The sequence below is a fragment of the Manis pentadactyla genome, chromosome 6 (assembly GCF_030020395.1).
Source record: "Manis pentadactyla isolate mManPen7 chromosome 6, mManPen7.hap1, whole genome shotgun sequence".
Lineage (NCBI taxonomy): Eukaryota > Metazoa > Chordata > Mammalia > Pholidota > Manidae > Manis > Manis pentadactyla.
The window spans coordinates 20,589,655-20,605,096 of NC_080024.1; the positions used below are offsets into that span (position 1 = coordinate 20,589,655).

The following is a 15,442-nucleotide window of genomic DNA, read 5'->3' on the forward strand; positions in this document are numbered from 1 at the left end:
GGCAAGGTGCAAGAGGGGAGCCAGCCGAATAGTGACATGTAGACAGCTGTACGGGACCCCAGGTGGGCCACAGAGCCCCCAGGGAGGTGATGTGCGATCTGACTCAAGTCTTTGGCGGCCTCTGCTGAGGGCCCCTGGGCGCTACAGGGTGGAGACGAGCGAGTATTTAACTTCCGATTTGTCCCCAGAGTCCAAATCTAAAAGCAAGTGCAGTATGTGACACGATGGCCGTGACAGCCATGATCCAGTCCCACCTCCCTGAAGCCTACCTCAAGGAGGACATCGGGGGCGAACTCGTTTATGTGCTCCCCCCGTTCAGCACCAAGGTGTCAGGGGCCTATCTGTCGCTGCTGAGAGCGCTGGACTACGGCCTGAGTGACCTCAGCATCGGCTGCTACGGCATTTCAGATACCACTGTGGAAGAGGTACGTCTGGATGTTCCCTTTTTTCTTAAAGCTGATATAACTTGCTGTTCCCTTAAAATGAATATGTACAGCTTTATATTAAAAAAAATATTTTAAAATATGCATTTCACAAAATTTGAAAAATCTTAAAATTATCTCAATACACTTCTTATAGAAGACTGACTTCTGAGAACTAACATGTTGCTCCACTTAGAGAACATGTATCTTTTACATACAAAAGTGTTCATGGAAAGGCACTCCCCAAAATATTCACTTAAAGTCACTTATTTGTCTCAATTAATATGATAAAAATTCAAAATCAAAATGAGCTTAGAAACTAGGAAAGACGTGTTTTATGTCACTGAAGTGTGCTGGCTTCTCTTTCTAGGTCTTTCTGAACTTGACCAAAGAGTCACAGAAAAATAGTGATATGAGTCTTGAACACTTGACACAAAAGAAAAATGGAAATTCTAGTACCAACGGCATCTCAACTCCCGATGATTTATCTGTGAGCAGCAGCAATTTCACGGACAGAGATGGTATGAATCTAATGTGCATATTTTACTTAATTTCAATAAATGGCGTAAATAAGAAAGTCACAGGATAGATTTTAATTTTTTTAATTCAGCTTTAAAATTTCTTTCTAAATTCAGAAACACTAAAGAAATATAAGCTTTCTTGTTTTAATATATGTAATATTTATTAAACCATATTGAATTCTCTATCTCAAAAATATTACAAAGCATGTGAAAGAACTTCCTTGTCAGGGTGGTGATGACATGCCTTCTGCCCATCAGAAGTCGTTTCCAAGATGTAACATACCACAATTTCAGATTTGCGTTCAGCAAGTTAAGTCCTTGTAATTGGTGCCGTCCAACAATGGACAAAGGTACCATGTGAGGTCCTTCTCTTGCTGTTATTAGACATGTTCAAGTTGAGGTAATAGTCATCAAAAAAAGTTAAAAAGAATAAAAGAGTCATCACGCTTAATGGGACCTCATTGGAAAACATCTCTAACCTTCCTCCTTTGCTGAACAATTCAGATGTTGAGAAAATTAAGGCTCTGGTCAAATGCTTTGGGGGAGGGTCTCAGAATTGATGAAGTTGGACTTGATGGCTATGAACCTATAATTACTAGTATTTCCCCCAATTCCACACACAAGAGATGTTTGAGAAATCATGTTTCTTCACATGACTAAGAAATTGGGCTCCTTTCAAAATACCTTTTATCCTCTTTTATTTTATTTCTGTCTGTTAATTTATACCTCTGGAAACACTGTTTATTTAAGGAAGCATATAGTAAAATGATATATAAATTATGGAGTAGTCTCTTCAACAGTGTGCTTAACTTGGGAAAAATCTCCAGGAACAGAATTTTAAAATTAAATATTTGCCTGACTCTAAAACTCAGGAAAGATCATCTCTGTTGTTTGTATAATTCTGGAACTTAGGAGTTTCATTTGTCCTCTACCATATTCCTCATTTATTATCTTTTGGGAAATATAATTGTTGAGTCCATGGAAGTGAGGACTTTGATGATAAAGTGGTCATCTGCTTCAGGAAGTAAATGTTACGTATTTGCATCTGCATTTGTCTCATAATTTGAAACTATTCTTCAGTCAAAATGTTCCCTTCATTGACATTATCTTTTAGGAAACACATTTGCTCCATTTGGTACACCTGTAAGTTATCCACATGTAATTTTTCAAGAAACAGAAAAGCATACTAATTAACTTAAAATATTCAGCTCCATCTCCAATTCCCCTTTGCAGAGATATGAGTTTGCATTTAAACTTGTTCATTCTGTTTAATTGGAATTCATTTTAAATTAAGCAGCTTTGTATTTTTCCTTATCAGCTAAATGAAGATGATGATTTTTGCGCTGTATAATTTGTGATGGAGAATTAAAAATATCCACAGAGTTGGTGAATACTGTCATCTTATCACATGTAAAGAAGGGCTTGGCAACAGGCATTTGGAAAGAATGTTATATTTGAACATATTTTTAGAGGGGGCTGCTGAAATTACCAGTTGTAAGAGCACTATGAGGGAGCCACAGTTTATGGCCCCCACAGCTGTTCTTACTCTCAGAAGCCCTGAAGTTTTTCTTAGCACCTGAAGAGCAGTTTTTAGGGTGGGGCAGGGTAGACATTTTTACCAGTGAGTTCTTTTTTTGTGACTCCATTGGCAAAAATGGAGTTTTGATACACCATGTAATTAGTCCAAATTTCAAAAGAGAAGTAATGAATAAGTGTTTAAATTAGAATCATACTTTGGAGGAGAACATTTTCCTTTTCCCACATTTGAGGTGAATTCATTGGACTCACACTTAGACTTAGAATCACTGTTACCACAAAAGGAATGAGTTTTTAGACTAGCCTGATGTTTTGGTTTCTCTTATCTTATTTGAATTCAGTCTCTTCAAAGAAGCTATTTCTTGAGTATTGGTATTTAATAACATATCCTAAGTCTGCATTGAGACTTTGGGGATTAGGGACAATATTCATTTATAAAATTCTAAATATCTCACTTTGACATTTAAAATTACTAAGTATATGATGAATAATATTTTATGTATAGTGACTTATAATTGTCAAAGCATTTTCCCTTATAGCTTTATGAGATGCAGAGGCTCAGGCCCAAATCAATGTAGGGCTGAACCTCAAATCCAAATCTTCAGAAAACAAGTTTTTCCTACTACATCGCATTATATCACCCATCCATAGTTTTTGAAGTGACATTATCACTTGATTTATCTGGATTTCCCAGAACCATCTCAAATGTCTTTTTCTCCATCAGACAAAATCCTGACGAGAGGAGAGAGGTTGGCTGGTGTGGGGCTGCTTCTGAAGAAGATACTGGCTATCCTCATAAAGAGGTTCCATCACACACGCCGCAACTGGAAAGGCCTCGTGGCGCAGGTCATCCTCCCCATCGTCTTTGTGACCACTGCCATGGGCCTTGGCACACTGAGGGATTCCAGCAACAGTTATCCGGAGATCCAGATCTCCCCATCTCTTTATGGTACCTCTGAACAGACAACCTTCTATGCGTAAGTTTCTCTCCTTTAACTGAAAGACACTGCTATCATGCCTCCTGGGTGCTGCTGATCCCAAGTGAATGCCAGGGAATGCTGGGGAATAAAGAGCTTAAGAGCCACAGTACCTGATTCTGCCAAAGGAATGGGCAGTTTGATTTATTGTGACATGACAAGCCTGTCCCCGACAAATAGCTTTTTAGGAGTTTTTGTGCTTGTCTAAAAATAAAGCTATAGTAGATCTTTATTTTAATGGCTAGATTTTAATCAAGATAGCCAGGTTAGGTGTCACTTCCCAATTGGTTGTAACATGCAGCAAATAACTTTGTATTGGTCTCACAAATATTGAATGGTAGTGTTGGAATTCTGTATAATATAATGCTATATCCATAGTAGGTGATCATTAAATGCATGAGACAATTAGGAGAATAACACGACAGACAAATAGTCAAATTTTTCATAAGCGTGAGTTTAATATGGGAGACTAAAAGAACATCATGTATTTGTCTCCTTTAATATTACAGGAATTCGGACCCAAGCACAGAAGCCCTGGCCTCCGCCATGTGGGCCTTTCCTGGCATTGACAACATGTGTTTGAACACCAATGACTCGTAAGTGGTTCTTGTCCTTGTTCTTTTTTTTTTCCCAACATTCTGGTTAAGGTGTGTGCGTGTATGTGTGCATATAGGGATGAGTGCTGGAGGAGGGCAGCACTCCGATAGAAATCTGTGTTCAGCAGATTTTATATATATCCTTTAGTTCATCCTGTGGCTGTGCTATAGTGTAATCCTGAGCATTAGGGGCTACATAATTTGTAAAGCCCTTTTGGGTACATATTTTCACTTAACAATCACAACAGCCCTATTAATTATTAACCTCATTTTTAAGATGAAGAGACTGCATCTCGTATGAACTAAGATACTTGTCTAAAGAAATCTAGGTACTATGTTGTTACAAGCTAAAGCTAAAATATGTCTTCTGACTCCAATTCTCATGTTTTTGCACTTCGTATTATTGCTTTTTCAGACTTCCAAGATAGTACACAGCAGGTGTAAACTTGACATTGATGCATTACTTTTCTAAAGTATCCCCTTTCTGTCAGAGGAGAGGATAAAAAGAGCAAAGAAGAGAGAGATCAAAAGGTCTCATCCTGCTACATTAAGGCAACTCCATGGGCTTTGTTTAATCAATAGTGTTCTCCCTCAATCCTGCATAAAATATCAGATTACTTGAAAATGGTAGTGCAATGGATATTCAAGTTACGAAAAACTAATACACTGTACCTAGAACTATACACTTGAATTTAACACCAAATATTTCCTTATACCCTCATACATAAACATGAGAACACACATATACCTCTCTTGAATATCATTTTTACTTGCAGAAAGTGTTTAAGCATAGACAGCCTGGAAAAATGGACCACAAATGGAGAACCTATCACTAATTTTGGTGTTTGCTCCTGCTCAGAGGATATCCAGGTAAGATGGAATTCAGTTTCAGTAAAGTAGGGAAAAAAAGGTATAAATATCAAAACTTGGAAGATCTATCTAGGTTACCCAAAATTCAATATAATTTCATTTTGTGGAAGCTAGTAGCTCAGAAATGTGAATCTGGACAGCTCAAAAATATTGCCTTTGAACTTCGGGTCGCTATTGTAAATCCATCGCAGGACAAATTTCCGAGTAGGTAATTCTAAGACAGACTTTGAGGAAATCAACTGAAAATGAATCTTTGGTCTCAATTCAGTTCTAACCAGAAAGCTCTATGTTTCACATGACATAATTGTCATATTTGAAAACACAGTGAGAGGCTACTTTTGTAGTCAGCTGGGAAGTCAGTGATGTGTAAGTACAGAACAGAACTCCATATGTCTCTAAGCAACACCTCCAGCATGCAAGGAAAATCCATGTCCTGAAAGGAACAGAAAAGATTGTGCAACCGTCACTTACCCTGTTTGTATTCCACAAATACACACCTTAGTTTTCCAGGCCTATCAAGTCAATATACTTTTAAGAAAACCAAATTCACTGGGGAAATTAAATATTGTTGAAGAAAAGAAGTCACTATTAAGTTTCTGAGAGTTGCTATGCTGTCAACTTACTTCCCCATAGGGGAGGAATCTAGCAATATTCTCTTCAAAGTGTCATAAGATTATATCCTGAACTTTCTTGGTACAGTATTTTTGAATGAAAATCTTTTCCGTAAATGCAACCTATTTTTGTGGTCCCATGCAAGAAAGCCACTAACAATAAAAGCTGGGATCCAACAATCATCTTTTGGAATCCTTGCATATTTTACTACTAGTCTTACCCAATGTTCAAGGATTTTTCTAAACCCTCAACTAATCTAATTTCTGAAACTCTTCATGTATTTTCTTTAGTTCACAACTAAAAGCCAACTAGCTTACTATTTAAAATTAGAGTCTAGATAAACTTTACTAATTAAACAGTGGATACAAAAATTTCTATCTTACATTCTGCTGACGGGAATCTGCATTTGTGTAAACAGTTTTGAAAGTGTTTGACAGTATCTACTAATGCTGAAGATGTACATAGCCTGTGGGAGCAGCAATTCTGTTCCTATTATATACCCATCAGAAATGTGAATAGTTTCACCAAGAGACACATACTAACTAGAATATTCATACAAAACTATTTGTAATAGCCACCCAAATCCCCACCAACAGTAGTGTGAATAAATCAGTGTAATATATTTTTACAATGGAATTCTATATACAACAAAATGGGAATGATTGATCTGCAACTGCACATCATATGGAAGATTCTCACAAACAAATGATGGGTGAAAAAAGCCAAATACGAGAGAGCACATAAGATACAATTCCATGTATATGAAATACAAAAACAGGCAAAGCTATCCTGTGCCCATTACTTCGGGAGTGGTAGTGACTGGAAGGAAGCTGGACGAGGGGCCTTCTGGGTACTGGCATTGTTGTTTCCTGATGTGGTTGCTGGCTACATCAGTGTGTTGAGTTTGTCAATATCAAATTATAAGCATATGCTTATAATATATGTGCTTCTCTGCATGTAGGATTTAATAGAAAATTAAAGCTAAAAAATTGACACTGTGTACATAAGGGTATCTCCCTTTAATTATTTGTGAAACTACTGGCATTATAGAATGGTTTTTCTAGTCAATACAGTTTTTGTAAGACAAAATTCAGCATTCATTTTCTAGAGCAACCTGCAACGTTATGCTCTTGGTGCACACGTGTTGTGCTAGCCTTGGGCTCAGGGGCATTGGGTGAAGGGATGGGAGGAAAAACTGGAAAAGTGCTAGGCTTTTCCTAAACTAAACTTCATATGACAGTGAAGTATGGGAAGCATCAATGAAAAGTTAAGTGGTCAGGAAACGCAGAAAGTTTATATGCATAAAAAACGAGTGGTTGAAATGAAGCTCTGTGATTGGGTAATAGTCAGGTAACAGTGCACATAATCTTGACAAGCGTATCATGGTAATGTAAGAAGCTGACAATCTGGACAGCTGGCTGAAGGACATACAGGGCCTCTGATTATCTTTGCAACTTGTGTGTTATATATTATACTATACTGTAATATAATATATATAGTATATGCAACTTTGCAACAAATATATATTGAAATTCAGCATTTTATATATATGTATATGTATATATATATACACCCTTTTTATTTTGGAATAATTTCAGATCTATATATATGGAATATATATATATGTAATAATTTTAGATGTATATATAAAGATTAAATTAGATCAAATTAGATCTAGATTTAGACATACATAAAATTGAGCTCTGACACCTATATTTTATACCTTTAAATTAGTATAACACACACTTTCACACGCTACCATCAGTCCCTGAGAGCTTATGTCTGTTACTCTTATCTTTTCAACTTGGGGCAAAGATTTTTTTTCTTCCCTGTGTATTTTGAGTCATCTTAATATTTAATGTTATTCTCTAAACATATCACGCCTGTCAGTACAGTGAAAGAAAAATCACACATTAGTTTACTTGTGTTTTTTTGGCTTCAAAAACACATGTATTTGCTTTATATAAATAATAAATGTTTGCTCTAATTTCTTGGCATAGGCAAGATGCCTTCCTTTCCAAAGATCTTTAGAGTCAGAGGACAGTCTTAACAGACTCTACCAGTTGCAGTCATAGACAAATCATGAGAATGAAGTTCCTAGACATTGTCCATTTGATTTGCCCAACGTTAGCCAGAAAGAACTTAATTTTTAACTTTATTTTTTAGGAATGTCCTAAGTTTAACTATTCTCCACCTCATAGAAGAACTTACTCTTCGCAAGTAATTTACAACCTCACTGGGCAACATTTGGAAAATTATCTTATATCAACTGCTAATGAGTTTACGCAAAAAAGGTAAAAATACTCTGCTTATAACATATTTAATTTAGCATATCTTTGCTTTCTGCTTTTAATGGTAGCTGCCTTCTGAAGTTGAAATAACAGAAGCAAATTTCTATTGATAATTTTCATGGTTAAATTCTCTTTTATCTAAAGAGCTATTTACATTGAAACATAAGTCATGACTTTAAAAAAATGATCATTTGAGGAAATTGAAAAAGGATGGGTTTTTTTAGTTCTTAAAAGTATATTGTTAAATTTGTATGTTTTTTTTTCTTGGGTTATGCCAACTTGGAGAGTTTTAAGGCATGGCTTTTTGTGACAAGTGGCTTTAGTTTTAATATGAGTATCTCAAAACTTAAAAGTATGATGTCTTCATGTGGATAAAGTGTGTCCATGTGTAGCATGGCCACAGGCTTGTACCTATGCCTTCTAAGCACTTGCCATGGATGTGACGTCAGTAGGCCTTGCATTTGAAACAGCATGGATGGGTCTGGAGGACACTGTGTTAAGTGAAATAAGCCAGACACAGAAGACAAATACTGCATGAACTCACTATATGTGGAAGCTAAAACAGTTAAACTCATAGAAGCAGAGTAGAATGCTGGTTACCAGGGCCTGGGGGAAGGTGGAAATGGGGAGAATGCTGGCCAAGGGGCACAAAGTTTCAGTTATGCAAGATGAATAGATTCTGGAGATCCAATCTACAGCAATGTGACTGTAGTTCACAGTACTGTATTGTATATTTGAGATTTGCTAAGAGAGTAGGTTTTAAGAGTTTTCAACACACACACACAGAGAAAATGGTAACTATGTGAAGTGATGGATATTTTAATTAGCTTGATTGTGGCAATTATTTCACAGGTATATGTATGTTAAGATATCAAACTGTACACCTTAAATATATACAGTTTTTATTTGTCAATTATACCTAAATATGACTGGAGGGGAGTTTTTAGGCTTCCATTAGCTCCTATTTTCTCTTTTCCTGTCTCTTTGCTTTTATTCCTCAATGTACATAAATGACTAACATGCACTGTAAAATAGTGATTACAAATAAGCAAAAAAGAAGAAAAAATTGTCTTTTGCTATCCAGATATAACCACTATTGATTGTATATGCTTCCAGAAATTTCCTAGTCAGTGATTTATGTAAATATTTTCAATGAAATGGGATTTATTATAAACAAATTGCTCTAAAACCTGCTTTTTTAAAAAAGTGAACAATATGCTGTAGTGTTCTTTATGTGTCAAAAATATAGCTCTTTAGCATCACATTTAGGATGATAGTCACAAGAAGATTGTTCTAGAGTGACTGCACCATTATATTTTTAACCCAACTCTAGTTTGGGACATTTAAACTAATCTGTTCTTAAAATTATTACTTGGATTTTTAAAATCCCTATTTCATTTTTTAAGAGAAAATGAACCCACAGGTTTTATACACACAACTCACCCTCAAACATCCAGGAAGAAAAAATGTATAGCATCAAGGGAAAAGCTAAGGGAATTATGTTTGGCAAACTGAAGAAATTGAGCCATTTGAAAAAAGATAAGAACTGATGGTATATCACCTTAGTATTAAATTACCTAAAAAATAGATACGTAAGTGTTAAAATATTAAGATTTTTGAGATGGTACATGATCCAGTTAAGTTGGAGGCATTGGTTAAATATGTCATTTTTAGAGTGATTACTCCACATTTGCAACTGTCTAGAAGGATTTTTTGAATTCTAGTTATAATGTTCACTTTAGATTAAAATATGATAAAAAGAGTCAATAAAAATGTAAAGTATTTGTCAGGCAGTATTTGTTTCATACTATAAACGTGTTACTAATGGAAAAAAAGTTGAGCTCCCAATTAAACATTTTTAGATCTACTTATGAATACTGTCTCCATTAAAACAAACATAAATGTTATTATTTTATGTAGATATGGAGGTTGGAGTTTTGGGCTGCCTTTGACTAACGACCTTCGTTTTGATATAACAGGAGTTCCTGCCAACAGAACACTTGCCAAGGTAGATTTCGGTCTTTCTTCTAGGATGTCATACAAATGAGAAAGTGAACTTGAAATGTTTAAGTGTTTTCATGAGGTAAAAACAAAACATGGGTACAATCAGTTTGAAAAGCATTTTGGCATACTGCATACCCCATAGCACAGTCGTTCCAGTCCTATGGATTTACTCTAGGGAAACATGTATACATAAGGACCAGGATACATATACAAAAATGTGCATAGTACTTTTTCTCATAGAAGCAAAAACACCCATCTACAGTAGACCAAATAAATAGTTACATATTCATTCAGCTGAACTTTCAGCAATGGAAATGAATTCAACTCCATACAACAAGAAGGCAAAAGCTCCCAAACATTATTAATAAGCCAATAATGAAAAGGAATACATAACTGTAATTGCATTTACTATAAACTTTGACAGTAGGCAAAACTCAACCATATTGTCTAGGGGAGAGAAAGAGCATTGTGATTTGGAAGGACACAGAGGGTCAGGTAGAAGATAGTTTGTATGCTATCAATTTTTGTTTCTCAACCTGAATGGTGGTTCAGTGGGTGTTCTCCCTTTATAATTTCTTGTTAAGTTATATGTTGATGTTCTGTGCCTTTTTTTCTTATGTATGTGCTGTATATGTTTAGCCTTTCTTCTTAAAGAACATGGGAACTTAATAGAATTTCATGGAGATAAATAGTCCTGTTGACTTAAATTTCTTCTAGACTGTACTTAAGCTTTGAAAAAGGTGAGAATCACAGAATCACACATGTAAGATTACCCATAAGATCAACAGTGGTCTTAGCAATTTAAAACTGTCCTTCACGTGTTTCTCATTTGGTACTAAGAGTTACATACAGACTTGAGGGAGGTGAAGAAACTAATGTTCATTTAGTGAGGAGTTTAAGCCCAGCTCTAGTATCACTTGTAATACAGCTACCTAATTGTATCCTCACAACATCCCAAGAGAGGTGTTATTGGGCCTATTATAGCTGATATTCACAAGTTTATACAGAAAGTAAATAGTAGTGCTAGAAATTTGAGCGACCCTTCTTGTGTCTTTCCCCCTCTCTCCATACACAGAATAAATATTCCTGCATAGACAAAAGCATTCTAATATCAAATAATTTCTCTCTAAATCAGATGTGATTTAAAATTATCAACTGGTTTTTTTGAACTGAGGCATCCCAGCAGTTTAAGTTCCCATTTGTGGCATGGAAGGCAAAGTAACTTCCTTGTGGGCTAACTAGGCAAAGAAAGTGGGTGAATTTCAAGGTTGTCAACCCTGTTTCTAAGGATACAATGCTTGCATATGTATTTAATTTCTTTCTACAGCATGGCCTATATGCCACTTGTTTTTATTATTAGTATTGTGGATGCCTTAAATCTAGTCCCAGAGTCACTATAGACCAGCCACAGAGATGGAGATAATGATGCCTCCAGCTTACTTCAAGCTTTGCCTATAGAGAAGATCTGGAACAACTAATAACTTGGTGCTATCAAACAGAAAAACAGTTTTTCTTAACTCCGCCTTTTTCTAGTTGGAAATGTAGAGGTCTGTGGTCAACAACTCAGAAATTGTTCATTATCTTCCAAGATGAAGTAAATTATTGGGAAATAACTTATTTTTAAAATTCATTTTAAATATAAATTCTGTAGGCTGTCAGATGTAAAGACAGCCTAATGTATTTGAATACAATATATTGCCTTCTTTTGGAATTTATAGGTATGGTATGATCCAGAAGGCTATCACTCCCTTCCAGCTTACCTCAACAGCTTGAATAATTTTCTTCTGCGGGTCAACATGTCCCAGTATGATGCTGCCCGACACGGTAAAGTCTCTTACACAGAAGCTTCTTACTTTGCAACTTTTGCTAGTCTGCATGTAAAAATGCATTAAATCCCGTTTCCTCCCAATGTTGGGCATTTTATGGTACCTAAGTCACAGATCTTTAAAAGGAGTTTGAAAGTAGTAACTACCAGCAGATGGAACATTCTAGATAATTCCCTTAACATCAGTTTAATTTAGTTTCCTCATTTATCAAGTAAGGATAACAATGCTAACTTCACATTTATTTCTGTTCTCACACCTCTGGCTATATCTCATAGGAAAATATTTTAGAACTATTTACTAGGACATAGGTTAAAGCATTACATAGGTTAAAGAATTACATAGGTTAAAGAATTACAAATAATGTTGACAAATATTGTTCATAAACATGAACATGAAGACAAAACTTTTAAACTAAAAAGTTCTACACCTGACCAAAAAACTGTTACCATTATGAGCACTTAGCATATGATACGTGCTTTATATGAAATATTGCTAATCTGTACAAGCACCCTCTCAGGGTAAGTATTATCATTCCCTATTATTTCTCTGGGGCTCAGAAGTGAGATTTGAAACCAAGGTGTTAACCCAGGTCCATCTGAGTCCTGCCTCTTCATTTTTCTAATACTTGTCTGGACTCAGCCAAGTCTACTTGAGTTAGATTTCCCAAGAATCCTCCACATAGTTTTAAAAATAGGGTTTGGATTTTGAAAGAGACTGATTTATGTTTTCTAATTCACTGGCTGTTCATCAAACCATTTTGTCATTTTAAGGCTTGCTCGGATTACTTTGTCATATTGATCCTAAAATAATAATAATAAAAGATGTAGAAAATCTGAGTAACATACTTGCTGTTTGAGACTGAGTCTCCAGCCTAATAAATGGGTTAACAAATAGACTAGTAAAATAGGATAAAAGACACAACATATCTTTTTAAAATGTAAAAGTCTACCTTAATTCATCTCCCTGTTGTTGGGCATAGTGGTGTGTGTTGGATGTTCTGGTATTTATAGAAACAAAGTAGAGTCAAATACTCATTCTAGCAACAGAATTTTTCAGTCTCCATTTCAGAGAAAACAGTATTTTGTCCCAACTGCTTGACATTTTCCTAGCAGGAAGAACAATGAAGAAAATAACAAAATTGATAGATAGTCCTTAGATCTAGAGCATCAATAGAGGCTTAGTCAAAGGTAGTCAGTTCAATTAAATGGTGGCTAAAGCCAGGTGGGTTTAGGGTAACCTGGTTTAAGATACTATTGAGCACTTGATTTGGGGGAGGGTGTCTTTATTTAGAGCAAAAGATGTGTGTTGCTGGGACAGATAACAAAAGAATAGAACTTGAAGGATGAGTAGGGAAAAGGGAGCAAAGGTAGGTAGGTGAGAACAAGAAGCCAATCTGCTTTTGAAGGGTCAGCTTTTGAAACATGTATTCAGGTTTCATTATCAGTGTTCTTTACCAAGACCAAAGCAATTTGAATCACTCGGATCCCAGCAGGCTCGGTGTGGCTCCCACCACTGTATTTTTTTCACTGACATCTTTTTTTTTTAATTGAAGTGTAGTTGATATGCAATCTTGGTTAGTTTCACGTATACAACACAGTTCACCACTGTGTTCTTAAGTTACAGCGAGTATAAGGAATTAAGAATACTGGGACATAAACTTTATATTGACCCTAAAAGAAAATTTATTTTTTAAATTTAAAAATAATTCTCCTACCATCCCCACCTCCTCACTACATTAGCGGTTTTAAGGCATCTTTGTTGGGTTCTACATGAATTGGGAGTTTGCATTGGCTGTAAAATTGATTTTGTTTGAATTTTAACATGCTAATAAAATTCCTTAATTAGCTTTCCTTTGCGAGGTCAATATCTTATTTTCATGTGGTTCCCTCTAGTGGTTAATTTAATATGAAAATTCTTTCTTCCCCAAAGGATAGAGGTTTGCTTGTTTTCCCTAACAAATATTATACAATTAGGCTGTTTTCCAAAAATATTGACACTTTGTTCCCTCCACGCAAGTGTTTATTTTTACCCTTTATTGAGTTAGTAGCAGTGGTCAATGGGAAGCATCTCATTTTAGGTGTACAACTGTAGAGACAACCAAAGATGTGTTATTCTTAATGTATATTGTATGTAGGGGAAATCGTTGAAATTTTAAGATTCAGCTAGACTTAATAAACATGAATTGACTAATCACTGTACTCAAGACATTATTATGCTGTATGAACTGACAGAGAAGATTTTGATACAGATCCCTAATCCTGATACATTTACTTGATCTTCTGGCTAAAGATATGTATAAAACAATTGATTCAGTAGAATTTTCCATAATGGAGTAAATGTATTTGCAAGGATTTCTCTGATGAAATAGAGTGTTTTTGATTCTTGAATACAAAGCAGAAATAAACGTGTTTTCCCCTTGCCTGTAATATAATATAGAAACAAGGTTTAAGAAAGACCCCAAGGAACATTGAATCTCAGTAAAAAGAGAGACCATTAATTTATGCAAAAGATAAGAAAAGTACATTCCCTAATTATGTGATTCAAATTATAGGTCAAACTATTGTTAGCTTCTATGTTTTACTTAATTTTTTTCTTTAACATATAGCAATTGCAGAATTCAACCTCTAAGTATGTCATATTCTACTTAATAAAAATTATAAATTTAAGTTAATGGAGAGAATATAAATTTAGAATAATCTATATTTGGGTGCTGTGAAAGGGCCTTAATATCCTAATACAATGAACATATAGTATGTGAGCAGTGAGTGAGAAAGTTCTCACTCAGCTTACGACTCCATAGGAACAAGTTTTTGAGGGATATCCGCACTGCCATCCCCTACCATTCTTGTCCCTTCCTTCATATTGTGGTCCTTTGGGGAACTGTTGCCTACCCACTTATCTCTAGCTAACTAACATCCGCTAAGGGAAGGGAGAAAAAAAAAACTCGCTTCTAACTCAGAAAGTGTAACTAACTCTGGGAGATGCCAGTGCTTCAGGATTGTATAGAGTTAAGTGACTGCTTTTTGTAGCCAGCTAGTTTCCCTGAATCCTCCCAGATGTTTATGTCTCAGTAAAAATCCCTCAGGGGTGGCTGAAACTCCCAAGCCCTACCTACTCTGGTAGAACAATAGGCATCTTAGAAGTAGTAAAGAAGACAGAGGGATCTACAGTATTTCCCCACCACAGCCAATAACACAATAAAAAGGGGTGGCAGGCAGAGAAAGACAAATACCATATGATTTCACTTATTTGTAGAAACACAAATATATAAACAAAGCAAAATAGAAGGAACAAAATATCAGTAGACTCATAGACACTGAGAAGTGACTAGTGGTTACCAAGGGGGATGGAGGGTTTGGGGCATGTGGTGATGCGGGGATAAAAGGGCACAATAATTTGCAATCACAATGTAAGTCGATCATGGGGACTCCTGAACCACTGTGATGTACATTTGAAACCAACAGAAGACTGTATCTTAACAGTACTTTAAATAAAAGGGGGTGGGGGTGGTGAGTGTCCATTCTTTGGAGATCCTCATGTAACTCATCTCTTCTGAGTTGCTTCTTCAAATGTCACACATTTTTGAAGTGCTGCTGAAATACAAACATATATGTGGCCAGGTGGAGAAAAGAAAATGGAAAGCAATTATTTAAATGTAATGGAGGGGATAATGCTAATAAGAAATATAAATTCTTTCCCCTTCCTCTAACATTCCACACAAAAAAAAGTAAAAAGTGTGGGTTTTTTTTCTTTTCATGTGAATGCTACCCATTGTATGGCATTGTAT

The 15,442-nt window shown here is 35.6% G+C and overlaps 1 protein-coding gene and 1 long non-coding RNA gene across 2 annotated transcripts in view; both read left to right on the plus strand.

Annotated features, from left to right (window-relative positions):
* ABCA12 (ATP binding cassette subfamily A member 12) overlaps positions 1–15,442 on the plus strand; it is a 151,143-nt gene that overhangs the window by 115,771 nt on the left and 19,930 nt on the right. Inside the window, exons 32-39 of the mRNA XM_036916360.2 lie at positions 189–425; positions 793–943; positions 3,204–3,456; positions 3,966–4,052; positions 4,829–4,922; positions 7,701–7,828; positions 9,746–9,833; positions 11,548–11,653. Coding sequence (XP_036772255.2) covers positions 189–425; positions 793–943; positions 3,204–3,456; positions 3,966–4,052; positions 4,829–4,922; positions 7,701–7,828; positions 9,746–9,833; positions 11,548–11,653 — 1,144 coding nt within the window. The remainder of the gene's footprint in view (positions 1–188; positions 426–792; positions 944–3,203; positions 3,457–3,965; positions 4,053–4,828; positions 4,923–7,700; positions 7,829–9,745; positions 9,834–11,547; positions 11,654–15,442) is intronic.
* Positions 11,660–13,501, plus strand: LOC130684049 (uncharacterized). The gene is made up of 2 exons (XR_008998177.1): positions 11,660–11,963; positions 11,998–13,501. It is a non-coding gene; the product is annotated as an uncharacterized LOC130684049 (long non-coding RNA).